The sequence below is a fragment of the Zootoca vivipara genome, chromosome 2 (genome assembly GCF_965207765.1).
Source record: "Zootoca vivipara chromosome 2, rZooViv2.hap1.1, whole genome shotgun sequence".
Classification (NCBI taxonomy): Eukaryota; Metazoa; Chordata; class Lepidosauria; order Squamata; family Lacertidae; genus Zootoca; species Zootoca vivipara.
In genome coordinates, this window is record NC_142584.1 from 27827546 (window position 1) to 27851877 (window position 24332).

Genomic DNA, 24332 nt, shown 5'->3' on the forward strand with positions numbered 1-24332 from the left:
ATCCCAAAAAAAGATATTTTAGGTTGGAGAAGTGGTTCAGAAAAGGGGAACCTAAATGATTGTGGAGCTAGAGCAACTCCCCTATGAAGAAAAGTTACAACAGTTGGGCCTTTTATTGCAGAGTAAAGATAAGCAAGGGAAAACAATAGGTGTGTTAATTACACATGATGTGGAGTAAGTGATATGGAGTAATATATATATTCTTCAAGGAATGGTGATTGTTGTAGTCCAACAAGATCCTCATCACTGTTGTTTATGAAGAGCACAAAATTCTTTAAAAAAGAAAGAAAGAAAAGAAAATACTGTTTATTTATTTATTTTCATGGTACAGAAGAAAAAAAATTGAGAAAACAATTGTTACAACGGTAAACAGCAAGTAACTTGTCCTGATAAAATTAGACTTTTATCATGCCATGTGTTAAAAGTTTCATTTGATTACTCTTAAGAGATCACGCCACATTTTCCCATGAGGAGTACAAGACTCTTAATCTCAGGGTCGTGGGTTCAAGTCCCACGTTGGGCAAAAAGATTCCAGCCTTACGGGGGTTGGACTGCATGAGCCCTTGTGGTCCCTTCGAACTCTAAAATTCTACTTACACCCTCTTACAAGCACTTTCCCACTCAATGTGGTTCAAGTAACAGCAGGTTATGAACGCCTGAATGTGGTGCTTTTAATATGTGTAGAAGAGGGAATATCAGCAAGTGCACCTTTTCTCATCACTACTACAGTCCTCCACGGCATACTTCACCTGTCGCCATTCCCCCTTTCCCATAATTATGGAAAGAGTAGGAGTCTCACCAGATCACATCTGCTCACCTTGATTCTACTTATGCACGTGAATACAAGCCCAACTGTGAATGCTAGGACCTTTGGAATTGTGCCTAGGGTTACTAATGGACCCGGGGGAAAGAAAAATCCTGGCTTGCTCCAGTCCCTTTCTAAACACTGCAGAAGTCAGAGCACAGAGGGAAGTTTCATCAGCTGCTACTGTGTGCATAGCTGCCAAGTTTTCCCTTTTCTCGCGAGGAAGCCTATTCAGCATAAGGGAAAATCCCTTAAAATAAGGGATAACTTGGCAGCTATGTGTGTGCAGATCAAGCAGGTGTTAAAATATGGTACCGTAGCTGAGGAATCAAAGCTAGGAATCTTATCAGTGGCCAACAGGATTAAGGGTGGCCATCTTCCTTGGCCAACACACACACACCAAAAAAAAACTCAGGAGGGAAGCGCTTAGTGTCAAGGAAAATGCCAGGAGGGAAGTATTTAGTGTCAAGGAAAGTTTATGGGAAATGTGCGTGGGAGAGTGTGAGTGTGATGTGTTGTTTCCATGCCCCATCACTCCGAGCATGTTTGTGTGGCCATTTCCCCATAGCTGTGAGGACGCTGAACCCAATTAACTATCTATACGAGCTGATTTGCGGCGTTACTGTTGCCAGAGGTCACTTTTCCAGCTCAAGGGGGGGGGGAGACACAACTCCCAGCCGCGAACCGGCACCTCCTCGCCTCGAAACGTTGCTCTCCCTTGCAGCCTTGGGAAGATGGCAGCCTGAACCAACCCCGGCCTCGAATATTCCGCGCAGTGGTTGCTGGGAGATGTAGTCTCTCTCGCGTCAGCGTTGGGCCCGTACAGCAAGGCGCCTTTCTCCCTTCCCCCTGCCACTCGATCGCAAAGGATGTCGGAACCAATAGTAGTTTCCTGAGCGCGATGCACGCTGGGACCTGTAGTTGGGGAAGGAGGGAGGGAGTGCTGCGAGAAGGCCTTCCCTCCCTCCGGTCGTTCCCGGCGCGGGGAGGAGCCTGATCGGTGAGTGGTTGGGCGGGGACGGAGGCTGGGGGGGTATATCTTTTGCCGGACACCTAGGTTCCTGCGGGGGGGGGGATGTGGGGTGGTCGAGTAAGAAGCGGGGTGCTGGCATTTACCGGCGCGTCCCTCTTTTTGCTTGCTGCCCCATTGGCCCCAGTGATCCACCTCCCGCTTAGCTTGGTCTAGGCGGGGCATTGCCAGGCGACGGAGTGACCGCGGTTGCATCCTGGGTGCCCTGTGAGTTGCCCCGGGCGGGCTGCGGCGAATCCCTCCAGGGTGCCAGATCTCTAGGGATGCAACTGAGGCTGCGTTGCCGGCAGATCCCTTTGCTTCATGGGCGACAGCGACCTCTTTTCTCTTTCCCCTGCAGGCCCGAAGGCGATGCAGGGATGCAGCTCAAGGGACCTCCTAGTTCGCCCTTAGATTGCGCCCCCTCCCTCAGGCGGGAGAAGAAGGTGGGGTGGGGGCTAAGTTGCACACACTGCGATCTCTTTTAAATGTACGTTAGTGCATCTGAACGTGCCACACACTCGCCCCTCCTCAAAGTGGCCAGAATATGTCCCCCACCTACTCCACCCCGTCCTTGCAGATTCTCCGTGTGCAAACGATCTATTGGCAGGGTAGCTTTCCTGGACCTTTGCGGTGTTGTGACATTCTCCTGGGTGTTGTGTAAAAACTGTGAAACGATGGAGCATTTGCTACCCTTGTAGAAAGACTTTGTGGAAGGGTTGCGGCTGCTGCTTCTGTGCAACATCTTGCCCCAGGGATCCAGTCCCCAAGGACTTTTATTGCTGCTCCTGACAAACTCTATTTGTACCATTTCACCTGCCCAGTTCTCCCTGGTTGGGTTTACTGTGGTGGGTGCTGTTTAGGAAGCCTTTTGGTCCAGCACCTCAACCGCTCCAACTGAGCTCATCGGTGTAGAAATGTTTTCTGCTCTTTGCAAGCAGATGGGCCCGTTAACTAAGGCTTGCAGATGTGGGTGCAGAGACTGTGGAAATAACTCTTGTTGGAAATTTTGGCATCATTTCCCTACCACTGGGTCGTACTAGCCATGCTGGGCTATGAATGTGAGGTCATCCATGTATGTGCCGGATATTTTGCAACAAATAGCTCTGCCCCCCCTTTTTTTGAACTATGAAGCTGTTGTAACTAGTGCATGTTTTACTACCCTTTTACGCAGACCCTTTCATAGGGGAGTAGTGCTGGGAAGCAATCATTATAACACTTAGGAAACGAGTTTGTAGAATCCAAGACATGCTATAAGAGCAGAACAGGAAGGAAAGTCTGTTAGGTCTTTAACACAGAACTGGTTGGGCAAGTCAGCAATCTCTGACCTAGTGACATTTCCTGGTAACATTTCCTGGATCCTATTTGGGGAGGAGCTGTGCTCTGCCACCTGTCGCAAGCTAAAGGTGCGGCTGGTCCCCAGAACTGCCAGCAAGATATGAATTGGGAACAGTCCGAAAGGTCTGGAAACAACAAGGGTCCTGGCATAATTGCTACTCAAAATGATGTAAAGATCCATACTTCTGGGGTGGGAGAATCATCGTTGGTAGGTGAAAGAGCCAACAGTTAGAAACCTGATGATTGAAGGGCTTGATCGCAGCCTTGGAGTCTCCTCATCAAAAGGGAGAGGGGAGTTGGAGTATGGGCAGGGCTGGTTTGTCCCATGACTCAGTGGCTTGTCTTCCTAGATTCGGAAGGGGCAGTGACCTCCACAGCACCCTTCTTTCCTTCTCCTGTCTGTCCCTAACTCCCTGCTTGCTTCACTGTGCTTTCTTGTTTGGATTACAAACTTTACATAGTTTAATTGGGTAATTAGCAAAGCTTTAGTTGACCTATTGGTGCAGGCCAATTTTAATTGCTGAGGACAATTTCTGTGACTTGGGAATGTACTTGTTCGTTTACTTTCAAGGGTTTTTTGTTTTGTTTCTGGTGCCTCATCTTCTACCACCTTCTAACAAGGAGCCATTAAGTGCTAGCATGGCTTGAGTGTCGGGCTTCGACTGGGGAGATCTGGGTTCAAATCCCTGTTCAGCTGCAAAGCTTATTGGGTGACCTTGGCCAGTCACTCTGTCTCAGCCCAACATACCTCTCATGGTTGTTTTGACAATGAAAGGGCAAGGGGAACACACAGTTTATCTTGAGCTCCTTGAAGGAAAGGCAAGATAAAACTGAGAATGAGTGCCTGTGCTTGCTTTATTCCCTCCTCATTTTGTGTCCCATATCCTATTACAATGTGTCTCTTAAATGGTGATTCTGAGGGTGGGGGCTGTCTTCTCATTGATATTCATAAGCTGCTCTGCGATCCGATTTTTGGCAGAAGAACAGGACAAAAATCCCCATAATAATAAATTGCAAGCTATTTTACACTTCCTCCAGTAACTCAAAAAAGGCACCTTTATTGGAGTTTGGATAATGTAAGTAAATAAGCAATTAATCATTTTAAAGTGTTATGTTTAATAAACTGGGGGGAAATGCTAATCAGTTGACAGTCCAACTTTTAGCGTGCCCATGTCTCTGGTGTAATTCTGCTCCACAGGAATCTTCGTAGTGCACAGTTTGGAAGGGCCACTGCCGGTGCTGCTTCCATGCCTGTTCCACTGCAGAATTCCTAGCCCAGTTGCCTGGCTTCCCCCCCTGATGTTGCTGCTGCACCTTCTGCCCTTTCTTGGTTCCTTTTGCTTTTCCTTCTTGCATGGATAGGACTCTGTATGCTTGGTGCTGCTGCCTCACTGCCTCCCCCTCCTTCTCCACCACCACCACAAGGTAGGGGTTTGCATGTCCACCCCTTCTGCATCCCCTTTTGCACCTCCTGCTGACCCTCTTCTTCCCTTCCAGGTTCCTGGGAACCTCAGGCTCATGCCCGTCCCATCCCGCCCACGCCTGCAATGGGACGATTCTCTGAATCCCTTGCGGATTAGCGTGGGTGGACTCCCAGTGCTGGCGTCCATGACCAAAGCAGCTGACCCCCGCTTCCGCCTGCGTTGGAAGGCCATTGTGGGAACCTCCCTGGCCCTGATCCTTGTCCTGCTGCTCCTCTGCTTCCAGCGTTCGCCTTCGGCAAGCAGGCCGGTGCCTCTCACCGCTCACAACTGGCGTCTCGGGGCACTGCCCAGTGGGCGGTACAATGACACCTACCCATTGTCACCACCCCAGCGGATCCCAGAGGGCGTGCGCTACCGCATTGGACTCATTGCCGACCTCGACACGAACTCCAAGGGCCCCACCGAGCATACCTGGTTCAGCTACTTGAAGAAAGGTTACCTGACTCTGTCAGCCAGCGGGGACCATGTCTCTGTCGAGTGGGACACCCAGGACCATACGCTTGAGTCTCACCTGGCTGAGAAGGGGCGTGGCATGGAGCTCTCCGAATTGGTAGTCTTCAATGGCAAGCTGTATGCTGTGGATGATCGCACTGGCGTGGTCTACCAGATTGATGGCACCAAGGTGGTACCTTGGGTGATCTTGTCTGACGGGGATGGCACAGTTGGCAAGGGTGAGCTCAGGTTTTGTGTTGGATCCCCCCAACGTCACTGTCACCCCCAGTTTCTCGATGTCCGAAATATAACTGAGGCCACAATAGAAGAATTCCCAAAATTGCCATGCCTTTGGTCACAGATATGGCCGGCTCACGGTTAGAACATAAGAGGAGGCTGCTGGATGAGGCCAGTGGACTATAAAGTCCAGCATCCTGTTCTCCCAGTGGCCAACGGTTCCTCCCAATGTCCTGCTTTCCAGGCTCGGCTGCATGCATTCTTTTTATTACCTTTGAGCTGTGGGACCCATTATTAATAAAGAGGCAAAAGTTGTTGTTCCATTATTAGCTCATTTGGTTAGATCAGGCATCCCCAAACTGCGGCCCTCCAGATGTTTTGGCCTACAACTCCCATGATCCCTAGCTAACAGGACCAGTGGTCGGGGAAGATGGGAATTGTAGTCCCAAAACATCTGGAGGGCCGAAGTTTGGGGATGCCTGAGTTAGATCATGGTGCTGATAATGCCAAGGTTGCATGTTCGATCCCTATATGGGACAGATGCATATTCTCGCATTGCAGGGGGTTGGGCTAGATGATCCTCAGGGTCCCTTCCAACTCTTCAGCCATATTTTGAATGGAGCTCTGAGAAGCGAATTTGCCTCCCTACAATAGACACACACCTCTCTGCTCCTTACGAGGGAGCTGTGGGAGCTTAGGACTAGGTAGCCGGGATGTGTATGTTTGACTGGAACCGTCAGTTCCCTGGGCAGCTAACACCCTGTCTTACACCTTGAACTCTTTTCTGTTTTCCTCAGGGTTTAAGGCTGAGTGGCTAGCGGTGAAGGACGAACATCTGTACGTCGGAGGCCTGGGGAAGGAGTGGACGACCACCACTGGGGAGGTGCTGAATGAGAACCCCGAGTGGGTGAAAGTCATTGGCTACAAAGGTGACGTGGCTCACGAAAACTGGGTGGCCAATTACAACGCACTGAGGACTGCGGCGGGGATCAAGCCCCCAGGTGAGTAGCGGGCAGGTTCTTGGATTGGAATAAGAAATAGAAGAAACATGCTGGCACCTGCATCATTCTGCCTCTGGATTTTCTGAGCACTCTAGGTTTGGGTTTGTTTTTCATATAGATAGGATTGGTGAATGACAGAGAGGAAGTCAGAGCGTATGGAATTTGGGGAGGCAGGATATAGGTCTGCCTAGAGAGAAAGAGAAAAGCAATAAGGGCTTCATTTTCATGTTCATGAATGCTGTGATCAAGTGCCTAATAGCAGGTTGTTGCCTGATGTGGCTATTCGCTCATCTCCTGTGAATGGATCCAGAAGAATATCTCTTTATATGGAGACAGATTGTTGGTCTAGCTGGCCCTACTCATTCATTGCAAACCTTTATTGGCATCATTTACAAACATTTAAAACAAACAGACAAATAAATAAACAAAAAAGAGTGCAGTGCGATCCCGTCATCAACCCATCAGTACAAACACTCACCAAAGGGAGGGGAGGCCAGCAATCTGTTTCACCTTAGTGGGTCTCCAACAGGGGCAGGATCCTGTAATGTACGTCGGCGGCAAAAGATCAAATAGAGGAACTCAGCTACAGTCCTGGTATGCTCCTGATCTCTCCCCTGTAATAGGAAGCATATAACCTCTATCTCCGGTTTCCAATTTAGAATACATAGTTGGTCCAAGTATTGCTGGCGGATATCATTGTACATTTTGCATTCAAGAACCATGTGAGCCAGAGTTTCAATCAAGTGGGCATCACATGGGCAGATCCTGTCTTCTTCTGCCGTCTCTGCAAACCTACCCCAGAGGAGGTTAGAGGGGTTAGCGTTGAACCTAGCCAGCACGAAAGCCCTTCTTTCTTGCGGGTTGTACAGGAATTGTAAATAATTGGGAGTAGCTGGCCCTACTCACTGTCAATGTTGGTAGTAACTCTCCAGAGTCTGGGGCAGATATCTTTCCCAGGTCTCCCTTCCCAGGGATGGCTAACTGGAGTTGACGGAAATTGCACCTGTGAACTTATGCATGCAGAGCATGTGCTCTGTATCACTGGTTCATATGCCCACTTCAAACTCAGTTCTTCTTTCCCTCCATCTTCCAGTGTGTTTGGGGTACTCCCATCACTGATTATAGGGATGCACTCATGCAGTATTGCTGCCACAAGCATTATGGGCTAGCTTGTAGTGAAAAGTTGTTTTAATTATGTGTTTTGTGTTTTTAGCTTGCATTTTTATGTTGTGAACTGCCCTGAAATCTACAGATGAAGGACGGTATACAAATGTAAATAATAATAATAATAATAATAATAATAATAATAATAATAATGCCTATTCTCTTCCCCTTTGCCTGCTGTGGCTTCATTGTATTTGCCCTGGCCCCATCCCTGCTTGACATTCACTTTTGCTCTGCCCCTCCCAGGTTACCTGATCCATGAGTCTGCCTCTTGGAGCGAGACACTCCAGCGCTGGTTCTTTTTGCCACGCCGCGCCAGCCACAGGCGCTACAACGAGCAGGACGACGAACACTGTGGCACCAACCTGCTGCTTAGTTCCGCACCGGACTTTGCCGACATCACTGTGAGTCACGTTGGCGACGTCATCCCCACCCACGGCTTCTCCTCCTTCAAGTTTGTCCCCGACACGGATGACCAGATCATTGTGGCACTGAAATCTGAGGAGGACGCTGGGCAGGTGGCTACGTACATCACCGCCTTCATGCTGGATGGGCGTTGCCTTCTGCCTGAAACTCGTATCGGTTCCATCAAATATGAGGGCATTGAGTTCATCTAATGGATTGAATGGGTGCTTTTGAGACAAGGCGGATGAGCTGGGTGCGGGGATGGGGCAGGAGGATGTGCCCCGGGATTTCCCCCCTCTAATTCTGGCTCAACTGCAAAGCATGGCGGGACTCTGAAGTGCTCTTTCATGGCATAGCTTTCACCTTTATAAAAGCAACTTCATTTATTGCAAGTGTGGGCCTGTTTATGTGCGGACCCCTAGTGGTGCAGGGTGGGCAGCGCCTTTGCAGTTTTTCGTTACTTGGCTTCATTGCACCCTGCAAGAAACTCCCTTGTTTTCAGTCCAACTCCTTCCTGCTTTTCTCAACTAGCCTGGTGATCTGGCAGGACGTACATGAGGAATTGGCTTGATCCTATCCCTTCACTTTATTTTATTTTCTACAATTCACATGTGCCTTTGTTAGGAAAGGGAAATCTTGGCACTTGGCTGAACAGCAGGATTATTTATTCATTCAGTCACTTGAAGGGTCTTCCTTGGCCCACCCCACTCCACCCCACAGTAGCCTTGGACCTTGGCTAGATGGGTACTTCTTGATGATGAGACATTGCTGATGAGACCCGGTCAGATAACAGTAGAGGGGGTGAGAGAGCTGGGGAAACTCTTTGGAGCAAAAGGGTGATCTGTGGTCAGCCCCCTTGTGGCTGCAGCAAAGAAAGGGTAGATTATAAGCCATACTCAGCCTGATGACCCATCTAGCCCCAGGTGTTTTCTTTTCAGCAGTTTGTTGTATCCAAGTCATTCCCAGAGTAGCCCCACTGGAATAAATGGACTTAGATTTGTCCATTGCACACAGTAATCCTGCACCGCTGAGACCATTATTAGAAAGTTCTCATTTGAATCTTCCTTTCCCCCTTTTTTTGGTTTAAGGTGTGTGGGGTTCAAGGTCAGGAAGCCAGCATCCTATTGGAGTTACACAACTGGAATAAAGTGTCCTAGTTTATTCTTGCTGCTTTCGGCATTCCTTGTTCTCCACGTGTGATAAGACAGAGCATGTGGTCCTGAGCATTAACATCAGCCCTAGTAATGTGTTATGTATCTCAATAAATTATCAAGAGCTTTTCTAGTCCAAGAGCTTGTGATGGTTTTGCCTACCTGAAAGCACCTTATGGATTGTAGTAATGTTCTGATTATTTTCCTGTAGACCACAACGTAACAAGGCAGTAAAATGCACATATTAGGTGCCTATTTTCTAACAGGTAGGTTTTTGAACGCGTATGCAAGAAACGCCAAGTCTTATGAATGAACTTGAGAGGCTTCAGGTACCCCAAATAAACCCCAAGTGACCTTTGATTTATGTCATAATGTATATACTGTAGTTGAAGACGTTGCCATTTTGTGTGTGTATTTGTGTGTGTGGCTTTATCCATTGTAGAGCTAAATCAGGGTCCCATCAGCGCGCATGGATTGCCACTAGCACAGCAAGACTCCTCCCTCCTGTGCCCCCTCAGTCAGTTCTAGGGGTTCCCCCAACCCTTCAGAACAGATTTGGGGAGGATGGAAGGTGGGGAAAGACCTGGCAGGATGAGTGAATAAAATATCACCCATAACATAGCAAGGCTATCTTACGCCACCAGATCCGCCATGGAGATATTTCCCAATCCTACTTAGAAGTGCCAGGGGTTGATCCTGGGATGTTCTGTGCATAGTTAAACTATGGAACTCACTCCCACAGGAGGCAGTGACGGCAACCCACAGAGAAGAGGATTGGACAAATTCATGGAGGCGAGGGCTGTCGAAGGCTACTAGCCATAATGGCTAGGCTCTGCCACCACACATGGAGGCAGCAATGCTTCTGAATACCAGTTGCTGGAAACCGCAGGAGGGAAGAGTGCTCTTTTGTCTGAATCCTGCTTGTGGGCTTCCTACAGGCATCTGGTTGGGCCTCTATGGGGAACAGGATGCTGGACTAGATGGGCCATTGGCCTGATCCAGCAGGCTTTTCTTGTGTGCAAATCATGCTCTACTACAAAGATACAGCCTCACTTTCCATGTGTAAAAATGTCTTCGGGCACATGGAATATAACTTCCTAGTGGGGCTTTTCCAAATTGGATGTTTCCAAAATAACCTCACCACAATACTTTTGGTTTATATCATAAACTAGCTCCTGCCAACCTAGCAGTTCAAAAGCACGTCAAAATGCAAGTAGATAAATAGGAACAGCTACAGCGGGAAGGTAAACGGCGTTTCCATGTGCTGCTCTGGTTTGCCAGAAGCGGCTTTGTCATGCTGGCCACATGACCTGGAAGCTATACGCCGGCTCCCTTGGCCAATAATGCGAGATGAGCGCGCAACCCCAGAGTCGGTCACGACTGGACCTAATGGTCAGGGGTCCCTTTACCTTTAGTATGCTAGTATGACAAAGGAGGAGTTTATGAAAGGCTAATAATCACTAGATGGCAGCACTTGCGTGTAGCAAAACCAAGTCTTGAGATCATTCAATCTTCTCTGAAAGGACCAGTCTTTGGTGGGGGATAGAGGTGGTTCAATAGTGTTATGTGCCACATCAGATCAGTGTGTTAGCATTTGCTGTTAAGGATATATAACATTCAGAAGACTGTAAAAGTGCAAGGCCTGCTAAATAAAAATATGTGAGTTTGGCACAAAAATCAAGAATTGATAGCATTTTTATATACAGAACATTGTCAGAAAACTTTACTAGAACATGTATAGCTGTGGGTTTTTTTTGTTTTTGTTTTGCAATTGAGCAGTGTCAGTTACATTTGCAAAACAATCTGTGGACCTCTGTTACTGAAGCATGAGGCTGAGACCTTGTTTTGACTGAGGAACTGAGAACCCATGGACCCAATATCACAATATTGTACTGTACTTCATCAATCCAGAATAACCACTCCTAATGTGCAACAGAATTGCATTTGTGCATTAAAAATTGGCATCTCTTAAACTGCATTTTATTTTGACTGTACAAATGGGGACCTGCTACATTATGCAGCATACCTCCACCCTCCTTTGTTGAGCTCCAACCAGTCTCAAACAAGAACATTACGGTGCTGTTCAGGAGTGTGTGTGTGTGTTTGAAGGGGGGAGATTTCAGATGGAGGTGAGAGAAAACAAGACTATTCCCCCTCCCCTATTGAAATCTTCCCCTACTTTGTTATACATTGCTTGGATGCAAGACTGTTTTGTACTTTATAAACCTGAGCTCTTTCTTGTTATATTGTGAGTTTTGGGGTGGGACAGGGTTCTCCACAGACAGGGGAAGAAAGAAAGAGACATTTATTTCCCCGTCTCTTCAAAATTTCCCACAAAAGGTGAGTGGGAGAGGATTTTTTAACCTCATGGCAAGGATCACAATACCTGATCACAATACTATTTCAGAGAATTTTAATAAACCATTAGAACAGGGGTAGGCAACCTAAGGCCCATGGGCTGGATGCAGCCCAATTGCCTTCTCAATCCAGCCCACGGACAGTCTGGGAATCAGCGTGTTTTTACATGAGTATAATGTGTCCTTTTATTTAAAATACATCTCTGGGTTATTTGTGGGGCATAGGAATTCATTCATCCCCCCCCCAAAAAAATATAGACCGGCCCACCACATGGTCTGAGGGACGGTGGACCGGCCCACGGCGGAAAAAGGTTGCTGAACCCTGCATTAGAACTTCCAGATTCCCATCTTTCATTTTTAAAAAAGTAAGTTTCTAGCATTTGCAGAACCTGAGATATGAGGCAAAATGTACAGGCATCGGTCTTCTAGTTTTTCTATGAGAAAAACTACCCTGCCCACCCTCCTTTAAGTATTTTATTTTGCCCGACAACCTGAAAAAAATCCCGAGGAAACCCATGCTTCTGAACTTCTTCCTTGAGACAATCTGGGCATGTCAGCACCCTTTCTGCTATTGTTGTTGAACATTCAGGAAAAGTCAGTTCTTTGGGTTTTATAAATGCTGATCTGGCTACTGAAGTATGTCAGGAAGCTCATGGGGTAATTGGCTTTGTCGCCAGTGTGCAATTCTGTCAAATAACATAATTAACAATAACTTGATTCTAGAAAACATGCACTATTCTGGAATACAAATAGGTTAACCTTGTTGAAAGACCCTTAGGATGTTGTGTTGTTTGGGTTGTGGTTGATGTTATAAACTGCATTGTTAAGATATATAACTTTGTTGGGCAAACAGGTTTTTATTCCTCAAACTGAAGACATCATTTCCGTAAGATTCACAAGCCAAAATGATGTAACGTCTCCACAGTTTCCTTCCTTGCCCCCTTCAGATTTTCACATGTATTGGAAGTTTGAAGTAGACTGGCAAAGGAAGCTCTTTGTCAGCCTGGTGCTCCTGTCTTTCCAGCTGACTTACAATTTTGAAGAAGAAGAAGAAGAAGACGACGACTAGATAAGAACATTTATTATGTCCTGCTGCATTATGCCCTAGGACCATCGATTCCAGCATCCTGTTTTCACAGTGGCCAACCAGATGCCTATGGGAAGCTCACAAGCAGGACATGAGTTCAACAGCCCTCACCCTACTTGGGATTCCCAGCAATGGACATTCAGAAGCATGCTGCCTTTGACACTGGAGGAAGTATATAGCTACCATGGCTAGTGGTCATCAATAGCCTTAACTTATCTTCCATAAATTTGTCTTGTCAATAGCCTTATCTTCATCAGAATTTTGCCATCATCTGTGAAAATTGTGAAATAATCCTTTCATGGAGCATTAAGAGATGTACCATCTAAGGTCTTCACTGTGCTTCTCTTGCAGTTGTATAACCTGCATTCCTCACAGAGGAATACAGAGAAGTTTTTAACTGCAAAGCAATCGACCAAAGGGCAACTTATTTATGTGGCTGCCATATTAGAAACTGAATTTTTCATCAAGGCTGCAGACCTGAAACTATCTGCAAAACTAATAGCTGCAACGTGACCTCTCTTATCACAACTTTACCATCTAACCCCTTAATACTTGAACATGGGTGTATGCCCACACCTGCAAAAGAAGCTGTCCTTAGAAAAAGAATATTTACGGTGTCCTCCTGGTGCAGCATGTTTAAATCTGCTTCTGTGTTATGATTTGAACCCCAGGAACCAATGGAAACGAATCTTGTATTTCGGGTCTCGAAGACCATTGACTAACAGCTGACCTCAGCAAAGCCTCTAATATGTTTGTATTTTTTGCAAACCTTTGGAGAATGCAAAAGAGGGAATTCCCCAGGAACAGTTTATGTATTTGTAAGCAATGCAGAATAGAAACTTAGTTGAAGGACAGGAAACAGGAACTTTTTCTTCCTCCTCCTCTACTTCTTCTTAAAGGGCAATTTCAGAACTCTCTCTCTCTCTTTTTAATAATTTTTATTGGATTTTACATAAAGAAAAAAAGAAAAAGAAAAAAGATTGAAAATTTTAAAAAAGAAATACAAAAATACAAAACAATATTATCACATCTTATTTCTTGAAGCTTCTTCACTTCCCTTTCTTGCCATCCTTATTTAATAATTATACCATTTCCAAATATTATCCAAACATCATAAAATTAAATCTTATCTCCCATTTCATACCTTATTCATACATAATTCTTATTCATATTATAGAAAGAGTGAAGGAAAGATGAAAAAAAACCCAGAATAATAATAAAAAAGATATAATGATATTTTCCAATTTCTAATCTAATCCTTTCGGACTTCCTCATTCCCCCTTCTTGAGTTCCTTATTAGTCACTAATTATTGCAGTTTCTAAATATAACATTACATTCTTTCTTCCAATTTATAACTTCTTTTTAACCATTTAGTCTTCATATTTCTCTTTACCTTTGTTACCCAATATTCTTTACCCTTTTACCCAAAAATGTTCAAAATTAATTTTCAAAATCTCCCCCCCTTTTTTTATTCCCACCCTCAAAACTAAATCTACCCCCTTTCCTTGGAATCGATGTCTCCAGAGATTTCAGCCAGCTCCTTGATACTTTCCGAGTTCAAACCATGTTTTCTCCCCCTGTAAAAATTACCTCAATTCCTCCTCACTCCACTCCTGCTCTGTCCCAATCTAAATTTTGCTTAACCCTCCCCCCCTGCTGTATTCCCAACATTTTGTTTTTGATCTCATTCTCTTTCTGCCCCCCAACTACTTCCTTTTCCCCCTCTCTCACTGGGGTAACATCCTTTTTATTTTTCCCCTTTTGGGGGGACTTTTGGATCAAATCCCTTCCCTGTTCCACCCCTCCCACCGGTGAAACAGTGATTTCTTCTTCATCCCTTCCCTGTTCCACCTCTCCCACCGGTGAAACAGTGATTTCTTCTTCATCCTCTTCTATCTCAAAAGTCAGTTCTGTAGGTAAAGCAGTCTGTTCTCCCATAATTATTGCATTTCCTTCAAGATTGCGGTTCTCCTCTGTCATGTCCAAAGTTTTCCTTAAAAACAAGTCACAACATACGTTTTCTTCTCCCTCTTCTTCCTCTCTAAATTCGTATGAATCTTATAATTCACAGTTCCTTTCTCTTAATTCATCAGTCCTCGCATCCATATTTGTTGGAACACCTTTAGGATTACGAATCTCCTCTGTATATTTACGGTGTCCTCCTGGTGCAGCATGTTTAAATCTGCTTCTGTGTTATGATTTGAACCCCAGGAACCAATGGAAACGAATCTTGTATTTGGGGTCTCGAAGACCACTGAACAGCTGACCTCAGCAAAGCCTCTAATATGTTTATATTTTTTGCAAACCTTTGGAGAATGCAAAAGAGGGAATTCCCCAGGAACAGTTTATGTATTTGTAAGCAATGCAGAATAGAAACTTACGGTAGTTGAAGGACAGGAAACAGGAACTTTTTCTTCCTCCTCCTCTACTTCTTAAAGGGCAGTTTCAGAACTCTTTCTCATCCTTGCCCTACTCCTCTTTCTCAAAAGATCTTCAAGGCCAACAATGCATTTCCAAATTGCCAGCATCTTCCAGGGTAAGTACAAGAAGGAATTTGATGAGGAAGGCTAGGTGGCATAGATAGCAAGGGCCCTGAATTTGCCCCAGATGGGCAAGGGGTGTGAACTGAGGATGAAATCAGTTTGGAAAATCCATTTAAAATGCATCAGCAAAAGACCAGCAAATGCATTTCAATTTATGAATGCATAATTATGTGAACTTAATCCACAAATAATATACCGGTAAAAGGCTAATCAAGAGAACCATATACATAAATTAATCTTGGGGGAGGGTAAGTAAGAAGTGTATACAGGTAATATAAAGTACAATGATTACATGGGATAATAAAGTGTGAAATAAAATATTAAAATATCAGATAAAATGGCTATTACATGCAAGGATTACAGTGTGCAATACTAAAATTAACTCCAATTAACCATTGCTAAATCACACACTGGCCCACCTAAACTCGACCAGCCCTAAGCTTCCTATATTCCCCACCTCCTAACTACATGATCCTTTAGTTTTAGGGATTCCAGAGTGGAATTCCAGGAAACAGGCTCCTGTGGTCTTAGTTGAATGTGTGCTTAATCTGGTGTCAGGTTATAGGATTCAGAAACATGCAAATAGAAAATTAGTTAAAGTGAAGAAGGAGGAGGAGGAAACGGTTCAAAAATAAAATAATGAAGTCTAAACCTCGCCCAGGAAAAAATAAGTAACCTATAGAAGTAACCCATAAAAATAAGATCTAGGCAAAGTTGTCCATAGGCAGTAGCTCAGGAAAAACGTATCTCTGTACAGCACAGAAAAGCTAAGCCAGAGCAGAATCAGAAGACAAAACCTGCTTGTGTGAAATAGAGATGGAGCCAAGACGGAGTTCAGTGAAGAATAATGTGACGTTTCTCTCAGCTCCCCCAAATTTCAAAAATCTTTCCCTATTTGCTGATTGGTTCCTTTACTTCATCCTCTAAAAAGGTAACGGGACCCCTGACCATTAGGTCCAGTCGTGACCGACTCTGGGGTTGCGGCACTCATCTCACATTATTGGCCTAGGGAGCTGGCGTACAGCTTCTGGGTCATGTGGCCAGCATGACAAAGCTGCTTCAGGCGAACCAGAGCAGCACACAGAAACACTGTTTACCTTCCTGCTGTAGCGGTACCTATTTATCTACTTGCACTTTGATGTGCTTTCAAACTGCTAGGTTGACAGGAGCAGGGACCAATCAACGGGAGCTCACCTCGTCGTCGGGATTCGAACCGCTGACCTTCTGATTGGCAAGCCCTAGGCTCTGTGGTTTTAACCCACAGTGCCACCCGTGTCTGCTTCATGCTCTACTCACAACTAAAAATTCTATAGTGTTCTATAGTGATAAATGCCATGATGGGCCAGAAATTATACCACTTTCCTTTAATGTGCAGCAACTTGCCAAGTGATGTGGTCCTGAGGTTTTGTCAGGCTACACTGGGCCCAGACACAATTTTTAAAAAACCAACTTTGTACCTTCTTCGCACTATGGTCCATTGTGGCACAGCTTGGCCAATGCCTAGTCACCATAGCAACCACATGTCTTTCCCCTTCATTTCAGAATTCAGAGGTCTGGGCTGAGAAAAATTTCTGCCTTCCCTTGCAATGGAAAACAGACAGTAATGTTGTTTATGAGCCAGTCTGAAGCCAAAGATTTCTTCCCATCCATAGCTCTGCAGGTCTTGTTTTCAGTATCCCTGGATCTCCCCCAGCTAAGAACAGACCAACAAGTAGCAGCTAACTCTGGCACCTGTGCTTCCAGAGGGAAGTCTCTAGGAACAGTTCAGGTGGCTAAATTTGAGAACCCCTAATCTCCCTGTGGGATGTGCTAACTTTTGTGTTTCCTGCAATCTGCATTGCTTGCTCCCTGCTCCCCAGGGCGGGGAAAGTATGTGCTTTAAGGATAATGTTGTTTCCCAGTTGCTTTTTCGCAGATCCAAGTTCTGTATGTGATGCAAAGATACAGGACAGATTCACAGAGTGTGCACATGACTCCCCCACCCCCACCCCACCCCAGATTCCTGCAATTTCCCCTCAAAGAGCTACAGTTCCCACAACCCTTAACAAACTACAGTTCCAGGGGTCTTTGGGGAAAATCCATGTGCATTAAATGTGCTTTAAATGCATGGTGCAGTATGAATAAAACTCAGCATGAGTTTTGAGTTTTTTGAAGTATGGTGGCATCTTGTTTGGGCACAGTCTGTCAGTCAGTTTGGTTTATGATTTAGGGCAATTGAAAGCTTATTCTGTAGTGCAGTGGTGTTGACATGCTGTTTACTTATTCAGACCGCATCTGTGCCTTTGAATCAAATAGGGAACTTGAAATTGCAAACTGGCAAATGGGGACCAGTTTCCACTTTATGCCTGAGCTTTCTGTTGCAGGGACATGTGAAAACACTGCATAAGCCATTCATGTTATGAAAGTCATAACTGCCCTGCTTGGTGGAGCAGAAGAGTGCACTGTTTAGATTTGCAACCTCTGCTGGAATTATTTTACTTAATCTTTTCACTGAAACCTCAAGTTTTTGAAATTTTCAGTGTACTGGGAAAGGAGCTGCAACTCCTGTGTGTTTTGTGGTTGGGCGTAGCGAGCCTAGGGGAACAGCATGAAACAGATGTGTTTGTCTATGGATGGGGAAAATACTTCTCTGTTCTTCTTCCGTTCACTACCACATTTTAGGGGTGGACTCAACATATTTGTCCAAAGTGAAATCTTTATCCTGAACAGTGCTGAACTATCTGGGTAAATAGAAATGAAGTACAGTTATTCTTAAACTGTGTTGTGTTGCCATCCACTATTCTGGTCCTCTTGTCGGTGTGGCAATCTGCAGCTTCTTATTACACACCTGCCATGTGGTAAGCTCTTCAAATGAAAACCTACTCCTTCTGCACTCTGATGCAGCAGTACTATGAATGAGTAGGGTAAATGAAAGAGGGTGCATTGCTAGGGTTGTACATGCTGTTTGCTGCAAATGCAAGTCCTGAGAGTGCATCTGTATGTGTGGATGTGCCTGCATTAATTAGTTAGAAACCTGAGGTTTTTGCCCAAATTGTAAAGCGTGTCTTTGAAAATGTTTTAAGCTGGGGAATAAAATCTTCCTTGGTAACAATGAGCATTCTTGGCATCTACACACACTTTCCTTGCTCTGCCTGCCTTCCAGTCTGGGGTTCTCCCCTTGGGATGAGTTGGACTTTCCCACGTACTTTAGATTCTGGTCAAACACTATGATCCTACAAAGTAGGTAATGTTGTATCTCTCTCCTTCAGGTTGGCTGCACAGGACTACATCTGGACTGCTAATTCTCTGTCTGCTATCCTCTGGCTTAGATGACTCACTCAGTAAGTGTCTCTGTGTCCTCAGGTTCTATGACCCTTCTCTGTTCAAGCAACAGCAGCTTTCATGGCCGTTGCGAATGGGACAGGTTCCTGACTCTTGGCTGTATGACTGCATGTCTTGGCTTGTGGTGCTTTCAGAGAAAAAGCCAGGCAGTTCTGTTTCATTCAGACTTTCTCACAGTGGCAGGACTCTATTAACTATAGATCATACCTGGGTAGGAACCTGTTTCAGACATGTGGAGCCTGTGGTCCTCCTGAAGTTGCAGGACCACAACTCTGATCATGATTGACTTTTGGCCATGCTGGCTGGGGCTGATGGGAGTTATAGTTCCAACAAATATTTTTGGGGCCACAAGTTATCCATCCTGACATATGTGCCCCTCCACTTTTTCTATTGCTTGTGGGAGAGGGGGCATGAAAGCTGACATTTGTTTGAATTCCATTAACTAGGAAACTCCTTCCCAATAATTAAATACAGCATTAATGCCAAACATTAATGCAATAAAGTATGGAAGTTTGCTGTCCAATGATCTCTAGCACACTCAGCATGAAACCACTGCTTGCTTATGTATTTTTATACATGTACCATCCATGTATTATATATATATAGAGAGAGAGAGAAGGCAAGGAAAGCCAAAACAGAGTTACAGTACCTTGAATTGCACAAATATTGTACTATTTCTCTCTATACGTATAAGGTGTGTGTGTAGATCAAAATATTCAGGAGGCCCCAAGTGACTTGAGCCTGGTCCTACCAAGCAGATCCACATCTGGAAATAGTTTTTATCTATCAGATTATTTCCATACATTTGATGAGCCTGGATTATTCCCAGAATAACTGACAAAGCTAACCAATCCCTCCTCCTGCTCACACAATTTTACCTATAGTACTTTTGCTGGGATAGTCATGAGTTGTTAGAACTGATGAATGTTCATTCTAGCCTCCAGTTTTCTGTGTGAATTTAGATAATGAATATCTGCATGCATATCCAGGACAGTGCCTGACATACAGGAGCAGCTAGCGTTTGACAGTATTCAGCAGCTGACTTGCAGTACCATTCGGTAAATTTTTGACTAAGCCTACTCATTCTTAAGCAGTTGTTAAATGTCCTCTTGATGCTGGAGAAACACACTGAATTGTGATGTAAATTTTGATTTTGACATTTAAATGTGAGGAAGTTCTGTCATCCAAATCTGATCCAGGAAATTAGAGCAATGTATTAGATTCCAAATTTTGTTTCCTTTTTTTTAAAAAAAGAAATTACTGCAGTAATTCACAGTAGTGGCTCTAGAATTCCATCCGTGCTCATAAATAGAATCAGGTCCCACAATTTCAAAATAGGTAGAGGAGGGCAGGGTAGAGAGGTATCAGTTCAGTTCAATTCAAGGATGCTACAAATAGCTCTTTGGCACCTCAAGCTGCTTCTTGTAGCTTGTAGTCTGCTTCTGTTATCCTTTCACTTTTGTGTCATCTACTTACTACAGATCTATATGATGGAGCAGTGCGGCTGGCTCAGGGAAACTCTCTCACTGAGGGCCGTGTGGAGATCTACTATGATGGCCAGTGGGGGACAGTATGTGACGATGACTGGGATATTATGGATGCACATGTGGTCTGCCGTTCCCTGGGCTTCATGAATGCAGTAGAAGCAAAGCAAGGGGCAGCATATGGGGAAGGTACAATACAGATTTTCATCCCTTATGATATAGAAGAATAGTGTTTCCTTTACCCTGCCCCATTGCTTCCTAGACCCAAATCCTAATTTAGCTGGGTGTGTTTAGCCTGGAGAAGAGAAGATTAAGGATGGTATTCAACTAAGTTTTACTCAGAGTTGACCCATTGAAATTAATGAACATGACTAAGCAGGGTCCATTCATTTCAATGAGTCTGCTTTGATTAAACACCACCCTACAGAAAGAGATAGTGGTGGCCTTCAAAAAACCAGAAGGGCTGTCACACAGAAGACCAAACATATTTTTGTTGTTGTGGCTCCAAAAGGTGGGACTAGAACCAATTGGTGGAAATTGCAGAGAAGTGAATATCCTCTAATATTAGGAGAAACCTCCTAACAATAAGAGCCATTGGACAGTAGAACAGGCTGTCTCATAGGAGGCGATGGGCTGACCTTCAGTGGAGACATTGAAACAGGCTGAGCCTCTGTCTGTATGGGACCTTTCACATTCTTTTCTCATCCTCAATTTAGCCCCCCTCTCCCTCCATATGGAACTCCCTTCCTTCCAAGATACAATCTGTGGGGTCTCTTATGAGTTCTTGCTGCCAGTTAAAAACATACTTTTTCACCCAGGCTGTTTTTTCTTTAGCTGAATGCTACTCTTTGTATCTTGAATTTTGTACAGTGGTACCTTGGTTCCCAAACGGCTTAGTTGTCAAACAAATTGGCAGCTCCCAAACGCAGCACACCCGGAAGTGTTTGCGAACGTTTTTCAGAAGCCAAACATCCTTTGCAGCTTCCATGGCTTCTGCTTGAGTGCAGGAAGCTCCTGCAGCCAATCAGAAGCCGCACCTTGGTTTTCGAACGGTTTTGCATAAAAAAGAAAGAGAGCGAGAGCATGCAACTGAACACGGGCTCTGAGGAATGATTGAGCAGAATTGATCTTTGCTGTAAATCTGAGGCATGTTTTGTATGTTGGAAATTAATACAATCCTCAGCTCCACTTCTGACCTACAATATTAGCAGTGGGCTATATCAAGTCAATTATAAGGTACTTTCTCTTTCTCTGCAATCTACAGCATGGGGCTTTTATTTATTGCTATAGGTTAAAACAAAAAGTTCTACCTTCTTCTCTATTCCCTATCTCTGGTGTGACAGACTGCTGTGTTTGCTTTCTTCACAGGACTGGGTCCCATTCTTCTAGATGATGTCGCTTGTGATGGGACAGAGAAGTCTCTTGTACAATGTAGATCTAAAGGCTGGTTGTCCCACAACTGCGGACATGGGGAGGATGCAGGAGTGGTGTGTGACAAGAGTGAGTCCTCAGTGTGATGTGGTTAGCTGTGTCATCAAAATCTCCTAGGGTCACAATGGTGGCAGCAGGGAGGATAACAGATAACATCTACCCAATTTCAGATAGGGGGTACCCAGGTAGAACTACTACTACCTTGCTGGTTTTGCTATGTCAGTCTGTTGTTCATAATCCCAATTTTCAGATGATTTTGGGCGACAGCCAAAAGTGGCTGTTTGGCAATGGAACATATTCCCCCCTATACAACAGGAATTCCCTTTCCTCTCCTCACCCCTGCAGCCCCCCCCCAAATACCCTCAGATCCACTCTAGAAGGTTGGGGAACCCAAGAGAGCAGGTGCTGAAAGGGGAAGAGAAGAAGTTCCATTGTGCTTGCCAAATGTTGGCTATCACTGTTTGGCCATACACCTAAACTAATTCCATACATTTTTATTTATGCAGGTAAATAATTTCCCTGCTGCTATTGTTCCATAACCCTCTCTCTCATTTTGGAGTGGGGCTATTGGCTATTGCATATTATACTGCAAATTCATGGTCAGCGAGGTTTTCTGTTTTCCCCATGACTCATTTTTGTTTCCATCATTCCAGACACTGAGTTTAATCCTGGAGTGTTTTTCCTGGATCATTCTGGAGGCTTTCCTGAGGACCTTGGTAAACTGTATGACAGCCAGCAGGACTGTGACCTCAACATCACTGTGCTGATAGCAGATAACAACACTGAAGCCCTGAGTTTGTGTGCACATAGACTGATTCTTCATACACACAGTGAGGCCAGCCTTCTTCTCCAGGGAAGCACACTGAAAGTGGATGAAGCATGCCTGCCCAATGTGAACAGCTTTCTCAGGTAAGAATAGTGAGGGTTTGACATAACAAGTCCGATTCTCCTGACTGTCCATGCATTCTGTGCATCAACTTGAGGCTGTAATGGACAGTACTTGATCCATATTACAGGAGAGCACACTGTTCTTTTAACTCCTTCACTACGCTGATCTAAAACAGAGCACTCACTCAGACAACAGAAGCACCTCTAGGCTTAGCAGATACCTGGCTAGTCTTTCACCTGCAAAATGTGTTCGGTCTGAAGGGCATAGAAAACGATCTATGTAAGGGGCAGCCCCTCTGCTTTGAGTGTCAGGCGGGGGCAGGGATTGTTTTCAGGTATTTGCAGGTAATGTGGGGTTTACCCCTGAGACTGAATCTAGTTCAGCTAAGTTACAGGCTTAACTGTAATAACTGATCTAGTGGATCACACTGGTCTTGCCTGTTGCCGTCTCCTTTTTCCTCATGGCCAGAAGGTAATGAAAACTGAGCATGTCAATAAGTCCTCACTTTTTCCTATTGCTTGGATTTGGGGCACCACAAACATTCTTTTCAAAGACCTGAGTCTTTCTCTTTCAAAACCCATCATGATAAAAATTAGCAGCTGCTGTATAGCCATTATCTCACTTATTAGTTTCCTTCTGTCCATGCAGGTACTTCTACTCACGGCAGATCAGAGTGACAGTGCATTCAGTAAAGTGCTTGCACAAGCTGGCCATGGCCTATGGAGTTTCAAGCCTGCAAGCGTACTGCATTCAGGTCTTCCCCAACTTCTTTCCATTGGACCCCACTTTTCATGTTCAGCTGAAGCTGTACAACTACAGCCTGGCCAGTGGAGATGCCCAGCTGCAGGATCTCACCATGCAGTACCTAGCCTGGAACTGTGAGGCCTTGACTCGCACTGAGGCCTGGTTGGCCCTGACGCCAGAGATGATGGAGGCCCTGCTGTCCCGTACAGATGTTGTGATTCAGAATGAATGGTCCCTGCTGAAAGCTCTGGACCAATGGGCTCAAACCAATGAAATAAAGGAAGGCCACGTGGAAAAGATCCGCTTTCCTATGCTTTTGCCAGAGCAGCTGCTAGAGCTCCAGTTCAACCTGACCTTTTATGAGACTTATAAGAATATCTTCCAGGTGAAGATTATGGAGGCGCTTGAATTTCACACAGTACCACTCAGATTTCTAGAGCAGTACAAGCTCCATGACCTCACAAGTGATTCACACATCCCTCGCTTTTACACTGAGTCCACTTGGAGCATGCACCTACCGGTAAGCTATGACTTCTTGTCACAGCAGTATATTCCTGGATCCCAAGTCACCCAGCTACCTGAAACAATCAAGCACCCTAGCTTTCTTTTCAAGATGCAGAATATAACCTGGGCCTTCAACTATCACAGCCCTGCACAAAGCCACCAAAATGATACCGGTAGATGCTCTTCCTCAGACATTACCCCTGTTAGCTATCTTGCATTGGAAGGTTCTACGGATGACACCATCCATTACAATAACAAAGCACTCTTGCTCTGCCAAAGTTCCTATATCACAGGTATTGTCAGTTTTAAAAATGGTACAGCCGTGGTCCCCAGTGCCACCTTCTTCCCATGCCTAACTGGCTACTCAGGTTTTATTGCTGTGGTGCGTCCTAGTTACAAGCTGAACACATAAAAGGCTAGGATTCTCTGTTGCAGGCAGAATATATAACAAGTCAAAATCTGCCCTTGAGGCACATCTCATAGTACCGCAGCTTCTATTGTTGTCCTAGCTGCTTCTCTAACTGTAGATTCAGCATTGTGTCTTGCTACTCCAAGCCAGAATCTATATCATGGTGAGCTAATTCTAAGTGAATAGGTAATTTTATTCACCCTCGAGTTTGATAGATGTATCTACAATTAATCCTAATTGATTGAAATCCCCATGCTGTTGGATGTGCATTCCCTGTCCCTTTATATCCCCCTAGCTTGAGATTCTCTCTTAATAAAATTTGAAAAACAAGTTGCCAGCTTTCAATATTATTAACACTGATTTATTAATTGCCTTCTAAACCACCGTCTCAATAAGATTTACATATGAAATAATAAAAAACAGTTTAAAATATAAAAATGAACACATTTAAAACAAGACTAAAACTCTACCAAGTGGACACCCATTTATCCAGCTGGAAAAGCCTGTTGGAACAAAAATGTCTTCAGTTGTTTCCA

General features: G+C 44.8%; 2 protein-coding genes across 9 annotated transcripts; both read left to right on the plus strand.

Moving 5' to 3' along the window:
- Positions 1–1724: 1724 nt before the first annotated feature.
- CANT1 (calcium activated nucleotidase 1) lies at positions 1725–10999 on the plus strand. 7 transcript variants are annotated; one of them, XM_088661502.1, is made up of 5 exons: positions 1725–1805; positions 2176–3360; positions 4650–5307; positions 6103–6306; positions 7717–10999. In XM_088661502.1, exons 2-5 carry the CDS (start codon positions 3253–3255, stop codon positions 8085–8087), a joined length of 1341 nt encoding a protein of 446 aa, XP_088517628.1. In that variant the 5' UTR covers positions 1725–1805; positions 2176–3252; the 3' UTR covers positions 8088–10999. The 7 variants fall into 7 exon arrangements, with proteins under 7 accessions (XP_088517628.1, XP_088517631.1, XP_088517629.1 ...); XM_088661505.1 differs by having other exon boundaries at positions 2176–2304; XM_088661503.1 differs by having other exon boundaries at positions 2176–2260.
- Positions 11000–14854: 3855 nt separating this feature from the next.
- On the plus strand, positions 14855–24126 carry LGALS3BP (galectin 3 binding protein). Of its 2 annotated transcripts, none has more exons than XM_035104201.3 (6): positions 14855–15007; positions 18263–18334; positions 19817–20008; positions 21188–21319; positions 21904–22159; positions 22788–24126. In XM_035104201.3, exons 1-6 carry the CDS (start codon positions 14977–14979, stop codon positions 23797–23799), a joined length of 1695 nt encoding a protein of 564 aa, XP_034960092.1. In that variant the 5' UTR covers positions 14855–14976; the 3' UTR covers positions 23800–24126. The 2 variants fall into 2 exon arrangements, with proteins under 2 accessions (XP_034960092.1, XP_088517623.1); XM_088661497.1 differs by lacking the exon at positions 14855–15007 and adding an exon at positions 16045–16126.
- Positions 24127–24332: the final 206 nt, after the last annotated feature.

Excerpts from the sequence above, each read along its gene's own strand:
- CANT1 (XM_088661502.1), top strand. The coding sequence starts at position 3,253 with ATGAATTGGGAACAGTCCGAAAGGTCTGGAAACAACAAGGGTCCTGGC. Across the intron at positions 3,361-4,649 it reads GGGTGGGAGAATCATCGTTG|GTTCCTGGGAACCTCAGGCT; the intron begins GTAGGTGAAAGA and ends CTTCCCTTCCAG. Across the intron at positions 6,307-7,716 it reads GGCGGGGATCAAGCCCCCAG|GTTACCTGATCCATGAGTCT; the intron begins GTGAGTAGCGGG and ends TGCCCCTCCCAG.
- LGALS3BP (XM_088661497.1), top strand. The coding sequence starts at position 16,060 with ATGACAAAGCTGCTTCAGGCGAACCAGAGCAGCACACAGAAACACTGT. Across the intron at positions 21,320-21,903 it reads AGGAGTGGTGTGTGACAAGA|ACACTGAGTTTAATCCTGGA; the intron begins GTGAGTCCTCAG and ends CCATCATTCCAG. Across the intron at positions 22,160-22,787 it reads AATGTGAACAGCTTTCTCAG|GTACTTCTACTCACGGCAGA; the intron begins GTAAGAATAGTG and ends CTGTCCATGCAG.